The sequence below is a fragment of the Bos mutus genome, chromosome 26 (genome assembly GCF_027580195.1).
Source record: "Bos mutus isolate GX-2022 chromosome 26, NWIPB_WYAK_1.1, whole genome shotgun sequence".
In the NCBI taxonomy this organism is placed as follows: Eukaryota; Metazoa; Chordata; class Mammalia; order Artiodactyla; family Bovidae; genus Bos; species Bos mutus.
The window spans coordinates 9,773,219-9,791,242 of record NC_091642.1 but is presented as its reverse complement, the minus strand read 5'-3'; the positions used below and the strand labels follow the sequence as shown (position 1 = coordinate 9,791,242).

The following is an 18,024-nucleotide window of genomic DNA, read 5'->3' as shown; positions in this document are numbered from 1 at the left end:
GAAAGGGTTAACATAAAAGGTCTTCAGTTCAATTCGGTTGCTCAGTTGTGTCCGACTCTTTGTGACTCCATGGACTGCAGCATGCCAGGCCTCCCTGTTCATCACCAACTCACGGAGCTTACTCAAACTCATGTCCATTGAGTTGCTGATGCCATCCAACCATCTCATCCTCTGTTGTCCCCTCCTCCTCCCATCTTCAATCTTTCCTAGCATCAGGGTCTTTTCCAATGAGTCAGTTCTTCACATCAGGTGACCAAAGTATTGGAGTTTCAGCTTCAGCATCATTCCTTCCAATGAATATTCAGGACGGACTTTAGGATGGACTGGTTGGATCTCCTTGCAGTCCAAGGGACTCTCCAGAGTCTTCTCCAACATCACAGTTCAAAAGCATCAATTCTTGGGTGCTCAGCTTTCTTTATAGTCCAAGTCTCACATCCATACATGACTACTGGAAAAAACATAGCTTTGACTAGATGGACCTTTGTTGGCAAAGTAATGTCTCTGCTTTTTAATAGGCTGTTTAGGTTGGTCATAGCTTTTCTTCCAAGGAGAAAAGTTCTTATAAATAAAGCTTTTATAAATCAAGAAAAAATAAATGAACGACTCAGGAGAAATATGGGTAAAGAAAATAAACAGAGCTTACAAAACAAGTGTAGACAACCAGTAAACATAGAAAACTAATTTGTCTCAGTAATCAAAGATTCAAATTTAGACAGGCTATAAGTTTTTACCAATTAGGTGGACAGAGAGTCAGGAAAACACACCACACTTAGTGTTTCAAACCCAAGGGATTTGTTACAGGGAATCGGTTGACCAGATGTTGAGAGGCTGAAGGCGCACGAAAGGAATGCTGAAGTAACCCAGTGATTAAAAACTATATGAAGCAGCTTCCATCACCAGGCTGGAGAGAAGAAAGGGAAGAGGTGATATTATCAGAACCTAGGACTTCCTGAGGGGACTTCAAGGCTGGTGTAGGGAGCAGCAGAAGAGCTTGGAGCCATGGCTGGTTGTGTGTTGTTGCTACTGGAGGGGCGTCAGCAAGAGCCATCCCCTCCCCCACTTTCCTCCTACCTCTCATCTCCCACCAGTACCACCCATTAGCAGGACATGCCCAGGCTGGCAAGGAAGTCTAGGAAATAATGTCACAGCGTCTCAGGGCTGAAAACAAAAGAGGTGCTAGTGAGGAATATTAGATAATTTAGGCCTTTGGATACAGTATTGGTTGGATTCAACCTTTGGGGAAGACAGTTTACTAATATCTGTAAAAATGTTAAATGTGAATTTTCTTATTATTGAAGCCTATGGTAAGAAATCTGTCCTATAGAAATGCTAGCCAAAGTGTGGAGAAGTGTACGTACATGATGTTTCATTGGGATATTTTACATAGTTTAAAAAATCAGAAATAGCCGAAATGTCCGTCATTAGAGGATTGGCTAACTATATGGTGATATTTTTACATATAGTGAGAAACGTGACCATTAAAATTAGAGTCTTACTGATAATACTCTATGTTATTGAGTGATGAAAGCAATATCATATATGGTCTAACATTCTGTCAAATTCAAGAGTCACAGTACTGAAGCTGGCAAGGTTTTTCAGCTGTCGCAGACATAAGTTTAGGTAATAAGTACACAATTTCACCTGTTGTAGTTTGTTTTTTCTCTCAACAGTTATGAATGCAGGGATGAGGAAATATTTCCTACAAGCCAATGATCAGCAGGACCTAGTAGAATGGGTGAATGTGTTGAACAAAGCTATTAAAATTACAGTAAGTATATGTATTTTTTGTGTGAAAAAAATGTATTATCTTCATGTGATCTTTACAGATTGTGCAATATACCTACTGAGTGTCCTTAGCTTACCAACAGTTTATCCCAGAGTTCCTCAAAGTTTGTTTAAAAGACAGGTTATAATATGAATGCTTTTTCTTATTTTAATACATGGTAACTATTAGCCCTTAAAAATCGGCCCATTGATGCCTTTTTAACCCATTGTATACCTAATAAAGGTCTGATTACTGTAGATTCTAACTGCTGTTTACACTAAAGTTTCTAAGGGAAAATGCAGGTAGGGTTCTGCCTTTCAGATATGTTTCCCCCCCTCTCCCTGCAGGGAAGATTAAAAGACTTCTTACCACCTACCCAAGGAATAGAAATGGCATTCTGTCTGCCTTTTAAGCCATAACTGGGACTGGTCGTAGGTAGGTAGGAGTTGAAGATAGGAGCAGGACAAGATAGTGAAGGGCTTAGAAATAACTTCAGGGGTAGGGACTGATCTGAAGAACTGTAATATCCAGGGGGTCCTGCCCACGTGGTCCTTGGGGGTTTGTCTCAGGCTTGAAACTTTTTGTCACACTGTTTTTTCCCCTCCAGTTCCTGGGCACTCATTTTCTTGTGCTGCAGTTTCCTGCTTCCAACTCAGGCTTCTCTTTTTGGTTTTCTGATGAACATTAATATGTGTTGTTTGTCTATAGTGTGCCAGGCCTTGCACTGAAGGTTTTACCTGAAAGTACCTGAAAAAGTGAGGCTTAGAAGGATCGAGTGACATGTATAGGTTTGATAGCTGTTAAGTTGTGGAGCTGTGAGCCACACCATCTGCTTGACTCTGCAGCTTAACTCTGAAGCTCAGTGCCTCACTGCTTCCTGAAAGAATGAGCCTCCATCCTTCTTCTCTGACCCTAAAGCAGAACACAGATTTCTGGGAGAGTTTAGTACTGCTGCTGAGCAAGTGACGGGAGCTGTTCCCTGATGAAGCCTCTCCTTCCCTTTCCCCTCTTACACACTGGTGGAGAAGCACACACAGCAGGCCCATATGGGAAGGATAGGGAAGGAGGTCCTGGGTGAGGTTGTGTAAATGGAAGGGTGTTTTTACTAAAATGAGGTTATTTACTGACCCAATATGACTTACTCTTTAAAGACATATGCCCTGACAGTCAGCATATGTTCGTTTCCATTTAAATGAGTAAGCCATATTTATGTCATAACACAATAAAGAGTTAATATAACTAAAGCTGTTCTCAGAGTTAGGTCGATTTTTTTGGGTCTTGCACCAGAACAGCTTGTTACCACATGACAGAAAACACCCACGCACTGCATCTGATCTGTACATGAAGCAGAAGTTATTTTAGGTTTGTGCAGTTTCAGGAAAGCAGTTTTTTTCAACTGATTCAGAAGTGCATTTTCTTAAAAGGCTTTAACTGTTTTTGACTCTTTGCAAATATTCCCTATTTGGGAAATTTTTTACAAAGACAATATGTAGTAATTTCATGGAAGTAATCCATTTTTCTTTTTTTAACAATTTGCAATGAGCAGCAGCATTGTTTCTTAGTGCTTTAAGAGAAAAAGTAGTGAATTGAATGGTTTCAGACTTTTTACCATTTGGGAGGTCTTTTGAATTGCTGTATCTAATTTATTAATGGTATGAAACTGTCTTATACAAGTGACACTTTAAGCTTACTCAAATGCAAGAGAAACTGATAAGGAATTGGGTAATGTGTCAAAGTATGTGGACTCTTAAATAGCTTTTGTGGTCTTGCAGCTGTTGAAACTTTTATAGTTTAAAGATGAATCTGTTGTATATGTGTTTTTATAATTCACGTTTAAAAATATAAATTTAAGATATAGAAATCCGTGCTTGTCAACGAAGTGGTTATAGCTGTTAAATTGAGTATAGAATTGGTATCACTTAGTAAAAATTGGTTTTCTATAGGTACACATTAACTCATAGGATAGCAATGAAAGAATTTCCCATGCTTTAATAAGAAATGTTTTATTTCACTGTTCTTTAAAAAAAAATCTTACCAGTGTTAAAATTCCATATGCATTTAAGTGCAGAATCTTTAACCTGGTGTACTTCCCTATGGAAGTTGCTTGTAATTTACATGTAGATTTCTTTGTAAATTTCAAGTTTCCATTTTAATGTATGTGTAGTTTACCTTTCTATGGAATCACTCCAAGTGACATTTGGTAAACTGTGTAATTTAGTAGTCTGCTGAGTACAATGTAATATATAAACTTGAAAGTTTTGGAAATTCAAAATTAGGTTTTGGAAGTATATGGTTTCAGAATAGAGGTGATTAGAGGACAGTGGGTAAGGGAATGGTGATTATCTACTTACTAATTATAGTACCATGCCATCTTAATGGACCATCCTCTAGCACCATAGTTCATGGCTTTCCTCACTTTGATGAATTCTGTGTGACTGTGTGTTGGTGGCTGTCATTAAAACAATTTTCCTCTTACTTACAAAAAAGAGAGAAAGAGCAATAGTAGAGAAACCAAGAAGCAAGAGAGTTCCAGAAAAACATCTGCTATATTGACTATGCCAAAGCCTTTGACTGTGTGGATCACAACAAACTGGAAAATTCTTAAAGAGATGGGACTACCAGACCACCTGACCTGCCTCCTGAGAAATCTTTATGCAGGTCAGGAAGCAACAGTTAGAACTGGACATGGAACAACATACTGCTTCCAAATCAGGATAGGAGTCTGTCAAGGCTGTATGTTGTCACCCTGCTTATTTAACTTAAATGCAGAGTATATCACGAGAAACGCTGGGCTGGATGAAGCACAAGCTGAAATCAAGATTGCCAGGAAAAATATCAGTAACCTCAGATATGCAGATGACACCACCATCATGGCAGAAAGTGAAGAAGAACTAAAGAGCCTCTTGATGAAAGTGAAAGAGACGAGTGAAAAAGTTGGCTTAAAACTCAACATTCAGAAATCTAAGATCATGGCATCTGGTTCCATCACTTCATGGCAAATAGATGGGGAAACAGTGGAAACAGTGGCAGACTTTATTTTGGGGGGCTCCAAAATCACTGCAGATGGTGACTGCAGCCATGAAATTAAAAGACGCTTGCTCCTTGAAAGAAAAGTTATGACCAACCTAGACAGCATATTAAAAAGCAGAGACATTCCTTTGCCAACAATGGTCCATCTAGTCAAGGCTATGGTTTTTCCAGTGGTCATGTATGGATGTGAGAGTTGGACTATAAAGAAAGCTGAGTGCTGAAGAAATGATGCTCTTGAACTGTGGTGTTGGAGAAGACTCTTGAGAGTCCCTTGGACTGCAAGGGATCCAACCAATCCATCCTAAAGGAAATCAGTCCTGAATATTCATAGGAAGCACTGATGTTGAAGCTGAAACTCCAATACTTTGGCCACCTGATGCAAAGAACTGACTCATTGGAAAAAAACCCTGATGCTGGGAAAGATTGAAGGCAGGAGGAGAAGGGGATGACAGAGGATGAGATAGTTGGATGGCATCACCAACTCAATGGACCTGAGTTTGAGTGAACTCTGGGAGTTGGTGATGGACAGGGAGGCCTGGTGCGCTGCAGTCCGTATGGTCGCAAAGAGTTGGGCATGACTGAGCGACTGAACTGAACTGAGAGGAACCAACCTTGAAGGAAGTATTGATGACTAGAATTTGGAAAGTCAACTTTCAAAGTATACTTTCAACTATTTATATTGATAACTATAAATATGATGGGGTCTGGTCCCCTGTTGATTATTAAGGAATATCCAAGATGCATATGGCATATTCCTAAATAAACCTACTATTTTTAATAAAATAGTGTCTTTTCCCACTGTAGGTTTTGATTTAAAAAATCAGTATTTGATTTTAATCTAAAAACAAGTGTTTTGAAATTATGGCCCAACTTCCACACTTTTTTTTTTCCATTTTAATTGGCAACTGGGAGTAGATAGAATAACCTGAATACAGGACTTCTGTCTTACCAAGATGGTGTATATATGTAATCCAAAGTGTAAGGCTTTATACTTGTGTTTTTCAGCCTGTAGGTAGAGCCCTCAGAAAGCTCCTGACATCCAGGAGTTTGTTCTTGAATGTTTTAGGTCTCAGTCTTCAGGCTTGCCATTTTGTTCATCTCTTCTGTAGTCACTTTTACCTTTTCTTTTTCTGCTGTTAGAATTTCCTATCATTAGGATCATGTGCAGATGCTTGCCAAAAATACATGCAGATCTCTCACAGAAAAACCATCACAACAATCAGGGATGGGAAGCAGGGAAGAGTGGATAAGCAATCGGCAGTGAAACCAAGCATGTTCAGTGTCTGACATTTCCCATCTGTCTAGTGAGGTCACTTTTCTGATTCTTATTACAAGTTGCCTGACTGGTTTTTTTTGATTCTGAAAATGTGTTTATTTTAATGACTGCCTTGAGAGCTCACTTTCCATTCAGAATTTTTAAGGGAGTTAACTATATTCATGAGTATTTTGCTTATATTTTTCTTGCTCTTAGAAATGTTTGCAATTTAGATAATTTTGATTGTAAAATGCAATTCTAAGTCAATTGTTGAGCTATTAACATTGGACTTAGGCTGTACTTAGCATTCTGTTATAAGGATAAATGAGAAGTGGTGGGTTTAACGGTATAGGCAAGGGTTTTTTAATATACTATCATTTCTAGAAGAAAAATGAAAAAAAATGTAAATTTTAGTATATTTTTAAGGAGATATTAGAGGTATTTTCTTAGGAAATTCTCACATATGACTAAACCCTCAACTTCTTGAAATAGGGAGTAGCCACTTTTCGTATGGGTCACCTTTCAGCAGCACATTGCAGCTAATACAAATGTTGGAGAGCTAATTCTCTCTCTGGTTTCAAATTCTTTTAGTACATTTTTCTGTTCTTATGGCTAACATGGCCACATTTTCTCTGTCAGAATAATTGAAGTAGATGATGCTCTTCACTAGAAAACACTGGGACTTCTTTAGCAGATTGTTTCTGGGTATAGTGAACTTTATATAGCCCTTTCACTCTTAAGTATTTTTGCGAATCTTGGCAAGTAAAATTCTGTCTGTAGTCATATTGTCTTTAAAAAGCTCTCCAAAACGTGCAACCTCTTAGATAAAATCTCTTAGAAGAATTTAGGAAACTTCCCCCTCCAGAATTCATTTCTCTCCCCTGTCCTTCTTATTCCCTTCATTCTTTTGTTTCTGCCCACGACTGGTATTATAGTTTAATTATGGATGAGAGGGTGGAGGGTTGGCCTAAGGCCTGGGGATAAAGCCATAGGGGGACATCTGAAGAGACGGGATCCCCTGTCCTCGGGATGTTGCACAGTCGGGCAGGATTGGAGGGATGGGAAGGGTAACAGCACAGAGCTGTGACCCATTCTCAAGTGCTCTGATAAAATGGGGATGTCGTTATAGTGGTTAAATGAGAAAGAGAGTTATACGAACTGAGCTAGAACGTGGACCAGCCAAGATCAAGAGTTACATATTCTGGTGCCTCTTGAGCCTGTTTTCTTACAGCTGTGGTGATGCTCCTCCTATGCATAGGATTGACAGGAGGATTAAAAGGGAAAATATATGAGATAGTACCTGCCCAAGGAAGCACACGGTAAATGATGGCTGTGTCATAAATACTGTAAAAGAAAAACCAGTATGAAAACTTAAAGGGTTTTATATATATATATAAAATAATTTTTATATATACCAGTTATATATAGACTTATGATTGGTTGGAAATTCTGTGATAAAAGAGGATGTCAGATAATGCTTGTTGCAAAATGATTCATCAAGTTACCGTTTTAGGTCCCAAAGCCATTAGACTCACAGCCTCACCCTGATAACCCAAGTCGCCAAGGCGAATGTGGAAAGAAGCAGGTCTCTTACAGAACTGACATTGTTGGTGGTGTGCCCATCATTACCCCAACTCAGGTAAGAAGTCAGTTCTTCTATTGTGTGATGGTTTAGCTACTGCATATTGATTTTTGTATTGTTATCAAAAGTCAAATGGTACATCTTTATTGAATAAATGCAGTCACTAAAACATAAAACTTTTATACTTATTTCAAAAGTATGTTTTTATTGTAAAAAATCTGGAAAGCATTAGGCAAACAACATTTAACACTTTACATGTTTTCTTCTGAGTCTTTCTTCCAGGCCCTTTTGCCCGCTAGACATGGAAATACTTTGTAAACTGCTTTTTTTCCTTAGGTCTGAAATATTTTCTAAGTCACCAAAAATTATTTCACATTGTTTATCATGACTATGTGGTAGCTTTATTCCTAATCACCCAAACGTGGTAGTAACCCAAGTGCCCTTTATGGGTGATTTAGCCAATGGGACGTCCAAACCGTGACATCACTGCTCTCAGTGAGAAGGGTCGAACAATTGGTACAAGGACCAAGCTGAATGAATTCCCAGGAGAATAATACAGAGTGGCAAATGCCAGTCTCAAAAGCCCACCTACTGTATGATTCCATTTGTATTAAATTCTCTAAATGTCATAATAATAAGGATGGAAAACAAATTAGTGGGGGCCAAGCAGTTGGGGATGGAGGCTCTAAAGGGGCAGCCTGAGGGAGCCTTGTGGTGGTGGACACTTCTGTGCTGTGGTGGTGGCGGGATCACAGATATGGTAATAAAACTGCATAGAATGATGCATGCACAGAGACAGGCGTGTGAAACTGGGGAAATGTGGACAAGGTCTGTGACGTGTTTCAGTGTCTATTTTGATAATGTGCCATAGAATAGTTTTCCCTGTTTGGAGAAACTGGTTGAAGGGCACATAAGATCTCCTGCACATTGTGTTTTTACAACTTCCTGTGAATATTTATAATTATTTCAAATTAGAAAGTTAAACCCCAGCATCCCCTACCAAAAAAAAAAAGTGCTGGTGGCAAGACTTTTGCAGAAAAAGAGAGATAGAAATCTGGGTTTTAATCAGTGTTGTTAAAAGTTATGATTAAGTATCTCAAATTAATTAGAAAATACTTGAAGATCTGTTTTCCTCACTAATGGATTTTAAGATTGCTGGGATAACAGCATGAATTGCAAGCATGCTTTTAAGCTAAACAAGCAAGAAAAGACTTTATTTTGCTTCATTCTAGAAAGAAGAAGTAAATGAATGTGGTGAAGCTATTGACAGAAATAATTTGAAGCGGTCACAAAGCCATCTTCCTTACTTCACTCCTAAACCACCTTCAGATAGTGCAGTTATCAAAGCTGGATATTGTGTAAAACAAGGAGCAGTGGTGAGTAGTTTAACACAGTATGTGAAATAATGAAAAATGAGTATGCATTAGCAAACTGTCAACATACACATGGTTTGCTTTGTTTTGTGAAAGACCAGCTTGCTGACCAGGAGTCAGGAGAGGGCATAGGGGTTATTGTGTTCAAAACTCAGTGCTATTATTTTCTTGGTCTGTAGGCGGCTAGGTAAGTTAATGCCCATTACAACTAACCTGCAATTTTAAGCGAACTTTCCTAACAATTTAAATTTATTCCAGGAAGGGTTTCTGTTGATTTTTTTTACCCCCTTGGGAGTGGGTCAGGGAAAGGGAACTCTAGTAGGGAGATGGCAGAAAAGGAGGGCAAGGAGGGTGGGGTGTGGATCACTTACTTCGTGCAGGGTTGGGCTGACCCGAGTTGAAAATGCTGAGACCTTGGGTTACTGACTTAACATCTCAGGCTCTCAGTTTTTTTTTTTTTTTCGGTGTGTGTGTATGTAGAAAATCATATTATAAAGCCTACCATCCAGAAGGTTTTTTGAAAGATGCAGTTGAGAGAGCTCACAGCATAGCACCTGGCCATTAGTAAGAGCTGGTTGGCCCAGATAACAGATCAATGATAAGAAACTGTGGAAAGAGCAAGTACATTCACCTGTATTATTACAGTTCCAAATTCCCTTTCTAAAATATGAACTAAATCTATAGATTTTCATGAGAAAATAAACTTCAAAGTTTAGAAATAAAGTTAAAAATTTTTTTTACTTAAATATCTACTGGCAATTCTGCTTGATCTTATATAGTAACTTCTGGCAGCTCTGATGAGCTCAGGCCAACCAAGGCAAGTTCTTTCACTCCTAATTGTTTGACCCTCTTTAGGCTACAGGAAATGAAGGTGAAAGCTGAAGGTTTTTCGTTCTTGCACGTCTGTAGATCAAATCAGAATTCTCATCAGGCTGTGTGTTAATTAGGGCTCTTGAGACATTCCTTTCTGTCGTACTCTTAAATCCAAAATACCCTTAGAAAATCTGAAGTGCTTTCACAAAAACTATATTTCATTGACAAAAAAATGTTTATACAGAGTAGGTTCACTTTATTAAACATGTTACTTTACTAGTTAGTATTATAAAGTTCCTGTTGAGGATTCATGCATGTTATAGATGAAGAAGCTTGATATAGTTTAATAACATTTCCTGTGCTTGCTTGTTGAACTCTTAACAGCCTTTACTTTGTGGGGGATGCAGGGCATAGGGAAGTGCTTTCTTTGTTTTTTTTTTTAACTTTCAGAGCATCAAAAATATAAGACTATATTATAAAATCATATAATAAGAGCTAAAAGCCAAGCACCAAAGTTGAATTAGAAGTTCAAGGCCTGAGTAGCAAAAGAGATGAAATTTCCTGTATCTCCTCTTCTAAGGGAGGGTGGTGAGGTTTTCCGGTGCTTGACATTTCTGATTGTGGGTTCATATCAGAAGAATTAAGTGGTTATTAACATTTGACATCTTAGAAACAGAAGTCTCATGTCTGTGTTCATCTCTGGTAGATGAAAAACTGGAAGAGAAGATATTTTCAATTGGATGAAAACACAATAGGCTACTTCAAATCTGAACTGGTATGTTGCTTTGTCATAAATGTTGCTTTAAAAAGGTTTTAGAAGTGTTACACTGTGGTAATTATATAGTTTCTTGTCCTGTTTTCTATTTTTAAAATAATTAAATTCTGGTTTTTGGAGATATATACAGTGTATTTTGTATTATCAAGTACCTGTGTTCTGCAGTAGATTATTGGATAAACTGAGCGCAGTTCTACCTCTTCTCTGATGGACATTTGACAGAGGAACCATATGCCTTGATGACGGCAAAGATATATTCAGTGTATTTTGTTGTGATGCTTTTGGTTAACGGTATTTTCGTTCAATACATCTTAGGTAAAAAGAGTGTACCTTCAAAGGCATTCTACTCGGAAAGAATTAAAAACATCAGAACCCCTCAGTCTACACATTTCCTCTACAGGAGCTGTGGAGGAAATGGGAGAAAGTCCACATTTGACCCTCTGTATTTCTGCCTTCTCTTCCCTGCCCTCCCTTGGCATTTTCTCTTCCTATTTCAGGTTGACTTTTTTGTTTCTTCACATAAGATGTTTTCGTCCCATCTGAAGGTAGAATCAAAGACTGAAGTTCCCTCTTTCACTTGTTTGAGTAGCCTCCTTATTTAAAATACTCTTGTCACGTGACCTGTGTTCTGCAGTAGATTGTTGGGTGAATTGAGCGCAGTTCTACTTCTTCTCTGATGGACATTTGACAGAGGAACCATATGCCTTGATGACGGGACAGAGCAGCACTGCCCAGGTGGACTTTGCACTAATAGAGATGTTCTGTTATCTGCCTTGGCCAGATCTAGTGGCACCTGTGGCTGTAAAATACAGCTGGAAATATGGCCACTGTGACTGATGATCCTGACTGTATTTAATTTTAAAGTTAAAACTGGTCATATTTAATATTTTAATTCAAATGGTTAGGCAGAGCTAGTGACTCCTCTTGGACAGCAGAGCACTGGAGAATAGGAAGGGCATGTTTTAAAATTCATCTCAGGTGTCTGTTCTTCTGGAAAACTTGGATGCCTTTCCTTTACACATGTGTTACCCGATACCCACCTCGGTCATAACACTTCCCACTATGGTTTGTTACTGTGTACGTATTTGTCTTTACCAGTTAACTGCACGAGCTTCTTGAGAGCAAAGATTCTCTTTTGGACCCTTTTATCAACACAGCACCTGGTACTTAGAAAATAATCAACAAGTATTTTTGAATGAATTGAAAAATGGCATAGCATAACAGGAATAGCCATTTTAGCTTGGGACCCTTTCTTAGACTTAAAAATCTAAGAGCCTTAGCTGGAAGCAGTAGCTACTTGGTTCAAAAAGTACCAGCCTTGGTGTCTCAGAAGCTGCACTTGTGCTTGATTTGATTATTTTCTTAGTGCTGCATAGAATAATGGTATGTCTTAAACTCAGTGGTGTGTCATTTTCAGTGAAATACAGTATACAGTATTTCATGAAATGTTTACTGTTAATACTGTGCCAACTAGGAACTGGTTATGTCATACTTGAATCTTGTATCTGGTTTTGTAGCCTTAGTTGAGGTAATTAGTATGTCTAATCCTGTTTGCTCAGGTGAACAATAGTGCATGTATTCTAGAATTGTGGAAAGTGACACATTTAAAACCTAGCACATGTCCTGCCACTTCAGTTCAGTTCAGTTGCTCAGTTGTGTCCGACTCTTTGTGACCCCATGAATTGCGGAACGCCAGGCCTCCCTGTCCATCACCATCTCCCAGAGTTCACTCAAACTCATGTCCATCGAGTCGGTGATGCCATCCAGCCATCTCGTCCTCTGTTGTCCCCTTCTCCTTCTGCCCCCAGTCCCTCCCAGCATCAGAGTCTTTTCCAATGAGTCAACTCTTCGCATGAGGTGGCCAAAGTACTGGAGTTTCAGCTTTAGCATCATTCCTTCCAAAGAACACCCAGGACTGATCTCCTTCAGAATGGATTGGTTGGATCTCCTTGCAGTCCAAGGGATTCTCAAGAGTCTTCTCCAACACCACAGTTCAAAAGCATCAATTCTTTGGCGCTCAGCTTTCTTCACAGTCCAACTCTCATATCCATACATGACCGCAGGAAAAACCATAGCCTTGACTAGACGGACCTTTGTTGGCAAAGTAATGTCTCCACTTAGTACATGTTTTGGAGAAGGAAATGGCAACCCACTCCAGTGTTCTTGCCTGGAGAATCCCAGGGACGGGGGAGCCTGGTGGGCTGCTGTCTATGGGGTCGCACAGGGTCGGACACGACTGAAGCGACTTAGCAGCAGCAGCAGCAGTGGCAGCAGTACATGTTTAATAAACTCTGTTTTTTAAAATGACAAATTTAACTCGGAGAAGCTGGCTATTTACTACTCTGGTCCCTTCTATATGAAAAAAAAAAAAGAGGAAATACTCGCTGGATCCATAGCGGTTCATCGAGGAAAAGATGGATGGTTGTTGGCTTTTAATAAGCTTACACTATCGTTCAGGACATCAGTAATGTGAACATGGGTTATATGTCAGTTTCCTTGTTTCAAACCACAGTGTGTATAAGGTTATAATACTTGAGCCCTTCTAATGCTAGATGGTTCAAGAAGGTAGATTTATGTCTTAGATGTGCGTCAGGAAGGAAGCATGATTTTCACAGTAGATCTCCAAATAAGACAACTAATGATCAGAAAGATTTTAAAAATGTATGTCTGTTTATCTGCCCTTTTTACGATAGGAAAAGGAACCTCTCCGCGTAATACCACTTAAGGAGGTTCATAAAGTCCAGGAATGTAAGCAAAGGTAAGCACCCCCTCAGACTTGGTGCCTAACACAACTATTAGCCCACAGTATATAGTTCCTCAGCTTAATCGATGCACTTTCAGATGATGTTTTCCTATATTACTGCCAGTGAGTTTTGCTAAAACTTTCAAAGCCTTCAGATTAAATATTGAGATTTTTTTGTTTGTTTGAAAACTACAAATTAGGGAACAATTCTTAAGCTTATTAATGGAAAGGACAGAATTTAATATGAACAACTTCTGTCATACTTGACAGATGGATGTATTAATAATTTTAATATTTCAAGGTTGCTGCAAAATAGAGCTTTAATAAGAAAGTATGTTAACTGTGCCACTGTTTCTTTGAGCAGACTCTTTCTTCACAGTTGAAAACTTTGGATTTTAAAGTTGTTTTTGCACTTTTCTAAAAATACATGTAACTGTATAAAATGTATAGAATTCAATGCAAGAATAAATTGAAAAATGATAATTTGGTATTTTTTAAGTAAATTAATATTTTACCTTTAATATTTATTACCACATATTTGGTACTGGGTAAATAAGTGAAAAGAAAACTATCAAATAATTGCTTCTTGAGTACAATTGGAAAATTTGTTTTGTTAACAGTGACATAATGATGAGAGACAACCTCTTTGAAATTGTAACATCGTCTCGAACTTTCTATGTGCAGGTAGGATACTTCTTTTGAGATTATAGATCCTCCTAACAAGGAATTAATAATTTTAGAGGTGAAAATAACATAAATAAACGTGTTTCTCATAGAAGTAAGGAAAAATATGACAAATGTAATTGCCAACTTAATAAAAATGATGCTGTATCTAAGATTATTGGTAGATCATATGTTCAGCAAAGAGATATTCTTCGCTGTAAGTTAATTGAATAGAATTAAGTTTTATATGGAGGAAGGGAAATGTGCTATTTAGATGCTGTCTGTATTTTCAATTTGGATTATATTTGCACATATTTTGGAATTTCAATTATATCACTTTTTTGGTAATTTTCTAAAAAAAGGGACTCAAATATCCGTAATAAAAGTAAATAGTAGATCTTATTTCACTAATGGTGGATAGGTATCCTATGTTTAAGTTTAAAATATGCTTTTTATTTAACACATTGATTTACTTAAAAGTTTTTTTTATAAGAACATTTAGTTTTGTTTTTAAAAGTTATTACATATGCTTTTTGCAGAAAATATAGAAAAATACAGAAATATGAAGAGAAAGGTACTTTATAAAACATAGAATTCTACATTCAGGCAGCTGTTCTTTTTTTTGTTTGTTCTTATTAGGCTATATCTTTTTATACCAAGTGGGATCATATGAAATATAGTGTTATATCCTATTTATTTACTATATTATGGTCACTTTTTCCCACGTCATTAAGAATTCTCTGAAAGCCTTTTAGAACTATGCTCTCTCATATGAGTGTTTTACCATTAAACTATTTCTGTACTGTTACTGATCATTCATTAACATAGTTTTTGTACATTTACTATGGTATAAAGTGTTAGTGAACATTTTGTGAATAAACTTGTCTGGATTTCTTACTTCCTTCTGATCAGTTTCTAGATCAGGAGTCACTATTAGAGCACAAGCTTTTTTAAACCTGTCTTTTACCAAACTGATTTCTAGACTGGTGCTCTTGTTTGTAGTGAACGAAAGTATACTCTACCTCTGCCTGCTTTGAATTTTTCCTTTTAAAATCTCTTTGTTATTATCATTGGTTCAAAAATATTACTTGTGTCTTTAAAATTTTTAAACTTAATCGAGAAGGGGCCCTACCTCGCCACCCCTCTGAGGGCCTTGTTTAATTGAAGTCATCGGAAGGCTTCTAATGCACATTGGAAGCCACAGTCCTATCAAGGAAGAGCCTGCTTTGGCATAGGACTGCCGATACCGCTTTTAGGGTTTTAGGGTACAATTAGAAATTGTTTTTAGAAAAATAACATAAAATGATGTCACAGTGGGTTTTGTTTTTTTTACTGCACAATTACATAAATAATCCATCTTGAAAATTCAGACAAGTACAACGATTGGAGAGCAAAATGAGAAGGTCTTTGACTTCCTCCTCTTGTTTTCTCTCCAAAACTGTTCATGTTGGCACTTTTTGACATGTCTCATCTTAGAACATTAAGTGCCCAACTTACTTCTGTGTGTTATAATTTACCCGGCAAAACCTGGTTCAAAAAAGCGATTTCTAAAATTTCTTAGAAACCATTGCCTTAGGCTGATTTTGTTGTTGATGGTTAATTACCAAGATGAACACATTGGATTTATAGACACAAGAGCTGATTTTGAGGAAAACTTGAATGAATGCTTCCTTCCCCTTAGGCTGATAGCCCTGAAGAGATGCACAGTTGGATTAAAGCAGTCTCGGGTGCCATTGTAGCTCAGCGGGGACCCGGCAGATCAGCGTCTTCTGTATGTTTCCTGTTCTCTGGGGTGATACTCCCTTGGATCCCCAATCCTGTCAAGTTATTTTTCTTCCTCTCCCCCTAATCCTTTTGATTTCTTTCTGTTTTGAGATTTATCTGCATGTTGACTTTCATACCGATTGGACTTGCAAAAAAAAAATAATGCATTTCTAATTTAATGCTTCCTATAGTGTTATGTATACATAACTTTTCTGTGCATTGTATTGTCTTAAATGCACAAACAGGGCAACTAAAGAACGAACGTTTCCTTGTTTTGTTTTAGGAGTTCTTACTTGTCAGTAAGTCCAGATTTGGTATAATTTTACCAAGTCTTAGTGTGGTATTTGACCTAATCATTTAAGGCACCTTTAGTTGTAGCATTACACAATTTTGTGAAGTTTTCTCAGTTTCCTTTTTAACTTCCTGTAATTTCAGTTTAGGTTTTTTGCCTTAATAGCGCCATAAGACAGTTGAGCAGCTTGAACCTTAAATATAATGTTCTCTTTGCATTTCGTTCTCATTTTTTACTTGGTTAATTTAAAAGGCTTCTTTTCACTATGTTAATTATCTTTGTGGCAGTATAGTAGATTAAACCAGCTAAACATTCTCAGTAAGGAATATGTTTTTACTTTTTAACTTAACATGTACATCATAAGAATAAGATTTAGCTTTAGGATACTTTGGTCACTGATCTGTGGTCTGAAAATACAAATCTACTAAGGAATGACAAACTTGCAAGCATCTTAAAATGCAGTATATTTGTCTACAGAAGGCAGTCTAACACTAATACACAGCATGATAGCCTTTATTACCGGGACTCATTGTCAGTGCTGATATTCTGCACTTCTAGTATTTTCCTGCAGTGCTAGTATTGCAGTAATACTGTCTTTTAATCTTTTCTTGTTAGAAATGACTCTAGGTCAGTAAATATAAAAAAAACCCATCTTTTCTCACTTTTAAAGTTATTCTTCTTATATCCTTTTTGGAATAGCTCAGAAATTATTTTTAGAGGTGTTAATTTTGTAACCACCTGTGTTTTATGTGACCTTTTCAGCGGTCAAGTATGAGACTCTCTGCAAAAACAATATCTGTTGGGAAGAGGAAAAGCTGGAGAAGGGTGTTTGTGTTTTGTGCTTTGTGGTGGGGGCAAAGTGGACTCTCTGTCTCTGTCAGCAGAACTGTCTCTTTTCCTCCCCTTCCCAGGATAGGTTAACTCTAATCTTAGCTTTGCACTGTGTTCCAGATGCGGCAGGCCAGAAGGCTGTCGAACCCTTGTATACAGAGGTATACGTCAAGAACTGGGGAATGCAGCACGTATGTGGGCTCTCACGCACACATGCCTTCTTACTAGAGGGCCCGGACTTACTCACTACTCACAACTGATTCTAGAAAGTTGAGTTAACCAAACTGCCTTCTGCAGTTATCGTAACTGACTTTGTCAACACTAACGCAAACTATTTCACTATAGTCATCAGGTTGAATATGTCTATTAAAAAATAATGGAAAAAAAATAGAACTTTACTAATTTAAAAAGTCCTGTCTATTTTCTAAAGCTTAATTGCCTGAGTTGCCACAAGAATTTTGATTTCTGTATTTCATGTATTTGGGAACTTTTTTATACTACACCACTTGACATGCACCTTTGTGGTAATATGTACAAACTCACAGGTGCACATGCATTGGATAAACTCTATATTACTATAGTTTGCATGGCTTATTAGCTCTTAGGTGAAATTTAGCCATGTAATGGGAATCTGTAGTGTTTTGGTGGTTTGTTTATAGCCCTTTTTTTTTCAAAGCCACCAATGTCACAAATGAACACAATGAAGTAGGAACTATATGGCAGTGCATTTGGAATGGTCATATTTAAGGTTAACTTCAGATTTGATTTAGTCAGAAGCGTGTTGAATACTCGCAACTCAAATTATCTTATAACAGTTTTAATAAATGCTTAAGTATGTACCCTTTGCTCTCTTTAAAATGTCAAGCCATGTGAATGTGTGCCATATGCAAAAATAAATAAATGCAGTTAAATAAGAAGCAAAAGGACTATGATATCAGGGAAGCAAAAACTAAGTTTATGAGGCTACCCGATAAAATAATGGGTTGGAGAAATGTTTAATTCTGCTTATTAAAGAAATAATTGCCTTTTATTTTTATATTCTACATTTTCATTGTTTAATCTTTCTAAAACATATGGGATAATTCCTACTGTTTATTGAGAATAAACTCTTAAGTAAAAATGGTAAAGCTGATAGGCC

General features: G+C 37.5%; 1 protein-coding gene across 1 annotated transcript in view; it reads left to right on the top strand.

Moving 5' to 3' along the window:
* Positions 1 to 18,024, top strand: part of PLEKHA1 (pleckstrin homology domain containing A1) — a 36,430-nt gene that overhangs the window by 14,250 nt on the left and 4,156 nt on the right. The window contains 7 exon segments of the mRNA XM_005890156.3: positions 1,671 to 1,768; positions 7,564 to 7,689; positions 8,865 to 9,008; positions 10,525 to 10,593; positions 13,287 to 13,351; positions 13,957 to 14,020; positions 15,681 to 15,770. Of these exon segments, the coding sequence (XP_005890218.2) occupies positions 1,671 to 1,768; positions 7,564 to 7,689; positions 8,865 to 9,008; positions 10,525 to 10,593; positions 13,287 to 13,351; positions 13,957 to 14,020; positions 15,681 to 15,770 (656 nt within the window).